At 55.7% G+C, this 9,779-nt stretch overlaps 1 protein-coding gene across 1 annotated transcript; it reads right to left on the bottom strand.

Annotated features, from left to right (window-relative positions):
* Nucleotides 1-9,101, bottom strand: TBCB (tubulin folding cofactor B). Its single transcript, XM_044988894.1, has 6 exons — nucleotides 8,928-9,101; nucleotides 3,982-4,125; nucleotides 2,725-2,821; nucleotides 1,017-1,208; nucleotides 813-885; nucleotides 1-396 (listed from the first exon to the last, which is right to left on the bottom strand). Exons 1-6 carry the CDS (start codon nucleotides 9,051-9,053, stop codon nucleotides 279-281), a joined length of 750 nt encoding a protein of 249 aa, XP_044844829.1. The 5' UTR covers nucleotides 9,054-9,101; the 3' UTR covers nucleotides 1-278.
* Nucleotides 9,102-9,779: the final 678 nt, after the last annotated feature.

Raw genomic sequence — 9,779 nt, 5'->3', positions numbered from 1 at the left:
TTCCTCCCAGGCGGTTTTATTAGTGTCACTGCATTAAGCTGGTGCGTATGGAGGAGAGGGAGAAAAAACACAAAAGGGATATGGCATCTTTCACCGAACCAAACAGATACAATCAGAAGAAATAAAAATAAAAAATAAAAAAAAGTTGCTCGTCACATCTTCTCCCTCACCTAGGCGCCCACTAGCAGGATCTGAACGCAGCAGCCCACTGAGACGCCGCAGCGTGTCGACGGCCACGGGACGAGGGCGGCGGGTCCACGTGGACTCCTTTCTCCCGGTCACATTTCATCATCCAGTCCATAATCCTCTTCCGGGAAGTCCCCCACGGTGACGTACTGAGGCTTCACGAAGGCGCCGTACTTGGGCTGGCATTCGAAGTACTGCTTTCCATTGACGCTGGGAGGAGGAAGAGGCGGGGGATGAGATCGGCAGCGGCCTGACGCTACCCTCCCTTCCCACGCACAGCTGCCTCGGCAACGCACCACCAGATGCTAGGCGCTGAGCTCCGACTGCAGCCTTCCTCGTAGGCCAGGTGGGACTGACCTAATGGAAGGATGGAGCCACACAGGGATGGCCGTTAACACCTTGGCGTGCGTTTGGTCCACAACAAACCAGATTATTGCTCAGCACTGTTTTTAGGGTGACATTCAATACAAGCTGCTGGCACAGACATGGAGCGAGCTCCCAGGGCAAGTCCAGGGACGAGGCGTTGGGTGCACAAATCACCTGGCTTGGCGTGGGCCCCTACCGGGAACAGGGCAGGGCTACTCGTTTGCACCAAGACAGAACTTGGACAGAGGAAGGGTTTTTACCTGCCATCGTTTTTCCCTAAGGGTTCGTCGTATTTGATGCCGATCCAGTAGCCCGGTTTGAACTCCGCTAGCCCTGCGGAGAGGAGGAGGAGAGTCAAAACTGAGTCACAGCCACTCTGTATGTTTGATCTTCACTAAGAGAATCGTCCTTTCAATCAGACAGGGTGGAAAGGAACGGAGAGCCAGGGGGCCAGCGGCACTTACCCACGAACATGACTGTCCCCCGTTTGTTGGGCTGGCCTGAGACCCGTACCTCACACCGAGCACCCACTGAAATGGCCTCCGCCAGATCCTTCTCTTCTGCTAGTTTTTGTTCCTGCTCCGCCTCTTTCTTCAGCATCTCCTCCTCGTTAAACTTCCCCACCTTACTGCGCTTCAGGAAGGAGCGCACGGAGTCTGGAAGCCAGAGGGGGAAATGGTTGGCCTTAAAAGGACACCGTCAGGTTAAGACATTTTAACATCTGCTCCCACCTATTATAGGACCCAAGATTAGAACTGAGGAATTTCTTTTTAAATCTATTTTCCCCCCTTTTTCCAGTGATTTTTTTTGCACTCAACTCAAGCAGTATCAACAGCCCTGGTCGGTTTCATGTTTCCTTAGTCAATTTTCTTCACATTTTGATGGAAGTTTTCCATTTCAAACAGCTACATTTGGGGCCTAGATCAACCTAGCAGCAGTACAACATCTGCATGCCACCATCCATCTTTCGTTAGCAACACGTGATGCAGGAGGCAGAGGCTGTTTAGGAAAGATCTTTACTGAGCATGCAGAGAGAGGCCAATGTTACACGCTGAGAGTCCAGCTTATACAATGAACCCCCCCTCAGTGTCACACACAATCAGGTCCCTCTTGAAACCAGACCCTCCTTCTCCAGTTCCACTCACCATACTACATCTGTAATGATACAAAGCCTCCCAAACCTAAAATTAGGTCACTGGAGCATTCATGGTTGTCTTCACCTGTGCTAAGAGTTTACTGATTGTGAAATAATGCCAGTCGGTATTTTGGCCCTAAAAGGAGGAAAGCATTTCTTCCTGAGAAAGGGAGTAGAAGATGTCCCTTTTATTAACGGAGATTTACAGTAAGTCGGATTGTAACACAATCTCATTTTTCCCCATCTTTCCCCTGGGAGGAGCTCCTTGCCCAAGCGGGAAGGTACCAGCACCAAGAGGGGGTGAAGTTTTTCAGGTCAGACTCGACAAAGCCCTGGCTGGGATGATTTAGTTGGGACTAGTCCTGCTTTGAGCAGGGGGTTGGACTAGATACCTCCCGAGGTCCCTTCCAACCCTGATCTTCAGGGCAACACAGGGGAGGAGAGCAGCGAGGGGAACGAGGAGTGGGTGAAAATTATGCAAGGCAAGGTTGCTGCCAGTGAGATCTGTTAAACTGGGGAACCAATGGAAGGTTAGAGACTGGACAGCACTGACGGAAACAGAATGCAGGAAGCAACAATGCAAAAAACTCATGGTGGAGGATGCCAGTGGGTCGCTGCCCACATGGTGCATCTCCATGTCAGAGGCGCTGGGCACCCTGAGAAGCTCAGCCACGGCACCCAGAACATATGCTGCAGTTCTCATCATGCACCCACCTGGCATTGGTATATGGAGCATTATCCCCACGGCCCTCTTCTCTCATGGGGAGGGATCTGAGCTCATCCATTTGGGGACAGCAGCAGCAGAACACCCCAGGGGTGGGGAAAGAGTCCCCATCCTCCTGCCGCCCAACCAAAGCCAGCCGAGGGGGTATTTTCAGGTGCTTTGCTGTTTAAGCACGTGTCTGAAACATTTACGTGACCAGGACACATGGGCGAGCTCCATTTGATACCAAACCCACCAAGCTTTAAATGTCAATCCGGGAATGAAAGTTTTAACCCTGCAAAGATGGGTGTTTTGGCAACACTGTCATCCTTACCTGGCCTCTTCTCGTAATCAGTGGCAGACATTTCGTATTTCTCAACCCGCGACACATCCTCGTACTCGCCGACCCTGGCTCCGCTCCGGTCAATAACCTAGAGAACAGAATGGAAATGACCAGAGTCCTCTCTTGTTCACACCAGTTTGTTTAGCCTCAGTCTTGGTTAACTGAGCCCTGGTACCTGATGTTTAAAACATGCGGTCAGCCTCCAAAGAGGTGGGATGATTTCCTAACAAGAAGGTACGGACAAGCGTGGCAAAGGATGGCCAGAACGAGAGAAGATTGGAAGACGTGTTGTGATCGGCTCAGTCTTAACTGATGAAGGACAGACAGTCTATGCAATTCAGGGTAGTTACGTCTACACAGCACAGAAACCCACAGCAGTGAGTCTCAGAGTCTGGGTCTACAGACTCATGCTATGGTGCTAAAACTAACCATGTAGCCATTCACACTCGGGCTCTGAACACCCCCCCATCTGTAGACCTGGGCTCTGAGACTCGCAGTCCGGGGGAGTGGAGGGGTTTGCTCGGTACACACACTCTCAGGCTGTACTGAACACAAGGCTGCTTAATAAAGCGAGCATTGGCCTGCTAAACCCAGGGTTGTGAGTTCAATCCTTGAGGAGGCCACTTAGGGATCTGGGGCAAAAATTGGTCCTGCTAGTGAAGGCAGGGGGCTGGACTTGATGACCTTTCGAGGTCCCTTCCAGTTCTAGGAGATTGGTATATCTCCAATTATTGGTATTGGTATAATACAGGGGTCATTTGGATGACGCCTGACGGCCCGTGTCACACCGGAGGTCTGACTAGATGATCGAATGGTCCCGTCTGGCGTTATAATTTATGAACCCAAGTGGTGCTAATTTAGTCAGTTCTGACAGAAAAAAAGTCTCCGAAGAAACAAGCCAAAGCAGAACCTTACACACAAACATCACGTTTTCCAGGGTGGGGTGAGGGTTTAGCTCGTGGGTGGGTTTTTCAAAGCACCTACATGATTCAGTAACCCACAGCCCGCTGCCTTTCAGCAAGACTCGAGTTGCTAAGTCCCCTGGGTGACTGAAAACCCCTTTACAGACCTAAAATCTCTGCCCTTTTAAGAGGGAACAAAAGTTATTTCTCGACTTGAGGAAAAGTCGAGTCCTGCGGGGGTCTTAAGCACTACAGAATACGCTGCAGTTCCCATCGCTGTTAAACACAGCCGCCATCTCTGCACTAAGGCCTGTCTACACTGGGGATCTGCAACCCCGATACCCACGTGTATCCTACAGCCGTCGTCGATGGGGTAGGATCCCAGTAAGGCCTCATCGCTGTCCAGTTTCATTACAAATTTGTCATCGGACGTGTAGAGCTCCAAGTCCATACATGACGCCGGGCTTCCCACCACCAGCTCTAGTTTGCACTGGGAAAGGAGAGAGACACCCTGTTACCGAGATCAGCACTTCCACATCCTAAACTCAACTGCTGCATACGAGCCAGAGACCGCAAAGCCAACCACAGGTGCCAACCGGACCAAGCAGCCATCACGTCACAGGTGCTTACAGAAGAAAAGACGACCCAGGACCTTTACAAAATGCAAGAGGTAGAAGCGATCTGGGCTAGATGGTCTTGTAGATCCTCAGACGGAGCTTTTGGTGCAATGGGGAAGCATTCAGCAGCCTCCAAGCAGCAATGCCCATAGCTAGCTAGCTCCCAGTCCAATGCTTTGCCGAGAGCTGCTCTGCATTAATTCCGCAGTGATCACAATTGCAGAAGAGAACAGAGGGGAAGCAGCAGGCAGATTCAGACATGGAGAGATCAGAGCACAGGGGACTGATAAGAGACACGGTCCTACAGAGCGCAGACGGCAGCAAACCAACCAGTGCTCGGCACAACCCTAGCAGCATGGGGAGCGGGACATCACCCCCGCAGAGTCAGATTTTGCTTTATAGATCAGTTTCCCCTTCCGAGGGGATAAACACATGTCGGTGGAAAGCAGCCAACAGCTGCAGGGGAGGAAGCGATGGCTCTCCAGTTAGACAGCTGGGCACAAGCACCCAGCTGCCGAGCTGCCGTTAATCCACTTTTCGGCTGCATGGCATGGCTGGATTTTCTGCTGACGGAGCCCTTCTCGGGGACCCGCCATGCACCCCCGAGCTGCTGTGGGCAGCGTGATTCAGACAGGATCTGGGTCACTGCAAATGCCAGAGAGGCCGGAGAAATAACCTGGAGGGGCAGGTGATTCAGTTGGAGAATAGCAGCTCACCTATCTGGCAGGGGAGAAGCGGAATCAGTCAAATTTAGTGAGAGAAAGCAGCATGGGAATCAGTGGGGGAACAGGCATTTGTGTCTCCCCGCTCTGGGATACAGCTAGAACGCAATCACCCCAAAACACAACAATCCACGCTGGGCAGCTCAGTGCTAGGTTACCACCATGCGCTCCACAGGGAGGCAGTGATACCTAGTGGACAGAGCACTAGACTAGGATTCAGAGGTTCTGTTCCTGGCTTGGCCATTAGCCCGCCGGGCGACCCTGGTCCAAATATTCCCCAGTGCCTCAGTTTCCCCATCCGTCAAATGGGGTAACAATACTGCCCTCCTTTGTGAAGCACATGACTTACGAGGAGAGGCTGAGGGAACTGGGATTGTTTAGTCTGCAGAAGAGAAGAATGAGGGGGGATTTGATAGCTGCTTTCAACTACCTGAAAGGGGGTTACAAAGAGGATGGATCTAGGCTGTTCTCAGTGGTGGCAGATGACAGAACAAGGAGTAATGGTCTCAAGTTGCAGAGGGGGAGGTTTAGGTTGGACATTAGGAAAAACTTTTTCACTAGTAGGGTGGTGAAGCACTGGAATGGGTTACCTAGGGAGGTGGTGGAATCTCCTTCTTTAGAGGTTTTTAAGGTCAGGCTTGACAAAGCCCTGTCTGGGATGATTTAGTTGGGTTTGGTCATGCTTTGAGCAGGGGGTTGGACTAGATGACCTCCTGAGGTCCCTTCCAACCCTGAGATTCTAGGATTCTATGACTGATCAAAAGCCCTTCACACAAGCCAGGTATTATTACTAAGAAGCTGGCATCTTGCCACAGGTATCTTACACCTGCGCTCTGGAATCTCAGTGCCAGGCTGTGGGCCCCAGGGGGGAGTTGAAGAGGCTGGTTTTGATCCCATTACACGCTTCCCAGTAGACCCACCCTAGTCTCAGCAGAGATCAGGAGCACTCCGGATTTGCTCGCCTTCAGAGCAAACTGCATGGGTGGGTCTCTCTATGGGAGCTTAGGGGAGGAGAGGGTGTTATCTGAGGGGTGATTTGGGGGGAGTATTTCCCCCCCCGTTACGGAAGGGTCTCATTGGTCACTGGCAAAAGCTGACAAGTAAGATGCAAGCACCCAGGAACAGCGACTCCTTAGGCCAGGACAAGGAGTCATTTAGGATGGGGTCTGCCTACTGCAGGGTTCTCACATCTTCTTCTGGGACACTGGCAACCGCTGGAGACAGGACACCGCTCCAGGCTGACAAGTCCCTCATTCCTTGACTAGGAGAGGAAAGGTACAGCGTACTCCCAGCTCTCTGAAGAGCGGTGGTGGTTGGGGGGGACGGGACAGACAGGCATTTTATTCAGATAATCGAGGGGGCAGGAGCCACTCAGCAGCAGGGTGGCCTCCCCCCCAGCTGGGGGCTCCTCCTCGCAGTCCTGGTTGGGGTCTCTGCTCTCCCCACACTCACCCATCCCTGCTGTCACCGAGCGAGTGGGGCATGACCGCAGAGCTAAGGAGACTGTCTGCCCCTTCAGGGCCACAAAGACCCCAGCCAGGACTCTCAGCTGAGCAGAAGCAGGACGTTGGGTCAGGCAGGGACTCATTGCTGTTGCTTACTAGCACCCGAACAGGGTTCTGGCTCGACTGCGCTGTTTTAAGCTTCTTTTTTATGTTTATCTATTTAAATGTTCACAATTGCGGGAACTCATAGGGAGAACTGACTAACTGTTTAATGACAGCGGACACTGAGGTTCACAAAGTTATAGCTTCATCACCATGGAAATACAATGTGCCAACACCACCTGTCAAAATACACAAAGTAAATAGCCCTCAATCAAACTACATTTCTAAAGCAGCATTTTTCTTACTTTCCTTCTCTGTAAATTTCGATTATTATTGGGGGCAGTATTTTGGGAGGGGGGATTTCTGGTGAAATCAATGTTTACTGTCTTTGACTGATAAAAGTCTTATCTTTCCAAGTCTAGCCGTAACCCGTGTTGCTCTAAGGACCCGGGCTTGACGGGATCTACTACATCTATTAAGCTTCCCGGAGTTTGTATTAAAATCTCACCCCAGGTTCCTTAAAACAAATCAAAACACAGAAGAAAGGAGCGCTCCAAGCTGGGCCTCCTAAGCACTATGGTAGGACATAAAAGAACAGGGCCACGTGGATCAAGTGCAAAGACAGGAGGAAAAGCCAATGAGGGGAAGCATGGGAGGAGGATGCTGTTCATAGACAAAGGTCCCGGGAGCAAGAAGCCGTCACTGAAGGGACTGGAAGAAGGGGGAACAATAGAGGCTCCATCAGCTGGACAATTTCAGAAGCCGCAGAGGCAGGGGGCGGCTCCGGATTAGGGTGGGGAATCAAGTAAGTAGCAACAGGAGTTGGGGAGGAAGAGTTCAGCTCCTCCTGCCGCCTTGCCTAAGCCCCTGGGGGGGCGGGGGCAGCAGATGAGAGCTCCCCAGTACCTCGCCCCCACCAATGGGAAAGCGTGGGAGGATCCCACAGAGATTTGGAGAAGGTCTGGTGCTAGGTAGATTAGACCCAGGGAGAAGGAGGGTCAGGCCCTAGCAGGGGGTCAGTCTGGTCCCTGCAGGTGCCATGGTGATCAGGCATCAGTGGTGTCAGCATCCATCACAAGCAGTCAGGTGGGGTGGGGTGTTGGTCTGGGAATGGGTCAGGCCCTGGCAGGTCCGCGGGGTACAGATCCCAGTCTGGGGTCCAAGGAGGGTCAGGCCCTGGCAGGTGTCAGTGGGCTCCCAGGAGTGGGGTTAGTCCCGCGGAGCGAGGGGATCAGGCCGTGAAGGCCCTGGCAGACGATGGTGGGGTCAGCGTTGGTCCTGGCGGGTGTTGATCCATCTGGTCCAGTGCCGGGAGCCGTCCTGGGGATCAAGCCAGTGTCAAAGGAAGGAGGGGGGTCCCCTAGGGCTTGGCCCAGGCCGGGGTAATAAGGGTTAGTATTGGTTCTGGTCTAATGATGGGGTTCTGCCAATCCCTGGTTGGGGGGAGTCAGGGGACCCACAGGGCTTGGTCCTGGTCACTCAGCCCCAGGGAAATCGCAATCCCATCCCAGTGCAGGGGGGTCCGGCATCGGGTCCAGCAAGACCTGGTTTGCTGTCAGTGCAGGTGAGAGCTTGGTGTCCATCAGGAGGGATTGCAGTGTCGGCAGGTGTGGGCCAGGAGGTCCCAGTTTGGCCGGGGGGAGGGAAGGGGGGAGGCTGAAAGTCCCAGTGGGTTGGTCGGGGAGGGGGACGGGGGGACGACGACGGGCGTCAGTCGGTCAGTCCCAGTTCGGTGCCCAGGGGATGCGAGTCAGTCCAGGGGAGGGGCTGGTCCCGGTCCGGTGCCCGGTCTGGTTCAGTGCCCGGGGGAGGGGGCCGGTCCCGGTCCCGGTCCGGTGCCCGGTCCGGTGCCCGGGGGAGGGGCCAGTGCCGGTCCGGTGCCCGGGGGAGGGGCCAGTTCGCTACCCGGGGGAGGGGCCGGTCCCGGTCCGGTTCGCTGCCCGGTCCCGGTCCGGTGCCCGGTTCGCTACCCGGGGGAGGGGCCGGTCCCGGTCCGGTGCCCGGTTCGCTACCCGGGGGAGGGGCCGGTCCGGTGCCCGGGGGAGGGGGCCGGTCCCGGTCCCGGTTCGCTGCCCGGTCCCGGTCCGGTGCCCGGTTCGCTGCCCGGGTGAGGGGCCGGTCCCGGTCCGGTTCGCTGCCCGGGGGAGGGGCCGGTCCGGTGCCCGGGGGAGGGGCCGGTCCCGGTCCGGTTCGCTGCCCGGGTCCGGTTCGGTCCGGTGCCCGGGGGAGGGGCCGGTGCCCGGTTCGCTGCCCGGGGGAGGGGCCGGTCCCGGTCCGGTTCGCTGCCCGGTCCCAGTCCAGTGCCCGGTCCGGTGCCCGGGGGAGGGGGCCGGTCCCGGTCCGGTGCCCGCGGGAGGGGCCGGTCCCGGTCCCGGTCCCGGTCCGGTCCGCTCCGGTCCGCGGTACCTTGAACTCGGCGATGGTGAGGCCCCGCCCGTAGCGCTTGTGCGCGCGGAAGGAGTTGAGGCTGCTGCTGATGGAGACGGACACGGTGGCCGGGGAGGCCGCGCCCAGCGCCCCCGACAGGATCATGGTGCCGCCGCCGCCGCCGCACCCGCCGAGCTACCCCCGCCGGCTGCCCGCTCGCTTCTGGAAGATTCGGCCCGCCCCCCGGCCGCGCCCGGCCAATCACCGCACGCCCCGCCCTGGCCGGCCAATCGCACCGCGCCCGGCCCTGTTCGCGGCCCGCCCCTGTCGCCCGGACCAACCAATCCAAGTCCCTTGTGCAACCCTTCTCCCCGCCCCCGATGAAACCCACAAGCGGCCCCGTTTTCATCTCAGCCAATAGAAGACGGCGTAACATGCGGGTGAGGCCCATTCAGCCAATGGCAGTGCGCAATATAGAGGCAGGGTGAAGGCTGAAGCCGCAAAAACTGAGGGCAGCTGGGTGGAGAAGGCAGGGCAGGGCGGGGCATATGGTGCTGTTGGTGCAGAAATGGGGGTGGATAGATGGGTGCATGCCTAGCTCGCTGCGGGCATGGGCGGGAGGATGGATAGATGGGTGTATGCCTAGCTAGCTATGTGCATGGCTGGGAGAGTGCATAGGCGGGTATGGAAAGGTGTCTAGGGATGGTTGTGTGTCATATGGGTGCATGCAAGGATGGGAGGGTGCATGGATGCGTGCGCAGATAGGCGCATGGATGCATGGCTCCATGTGGGGGTGATTGCATGCATGTGGAAATACTACCATGCACCCATCCCATCCATGCACCCACCCGTTCTTGCATAAATCATACATCTATTTATGCACCCAGTCAT

The sequence above is a fragment of the Mauremys mutica genome, chromosome 15, assembly GCF_020497125.1.
Source record: "Mauremys mutica isolate MM-2020 ecotype Southern chromosome 15, ASM2049712v1, whole genome shotgun sequence".
Classification (NCBI taxonomy): domain Eukaryota; kingdom Metazoa; phylum Chordata; order Testudines; family Geoemydidae; genus Mauremys; species Mauremys mutica.
The sequence above is the reverse complement of the archived record's forward strand: the minus strand, read 5'-3'. Positions and strand labels throughout refer to the sequence as shown.

Excerpts from the sequence above, each read along its gene's own strand:
- TBCB (XM_044988894.1), bottom strand. The coding sequence starts at position 9,053 with ATGATCCTGTCGGGGGCGCTGGGCGCGGCCTCCCCGGCCACCGTGTCC. Across the intron at positions 2,822-3,981 it reads ACGACGGCTGTAGGATACAC|GTTATTGACCGGAGCGGAGC; the intron begins GTGGGTATCGGG and ends TCTGTTCTCTAG. Across the intron at positions 397-812 it reads TTAGGGAAAAACGATGGCAG|CGTCAATGGAAAGCAGTACT; the intron begins GTAAAAACCCTT and ends TCCTCCTCCCAG.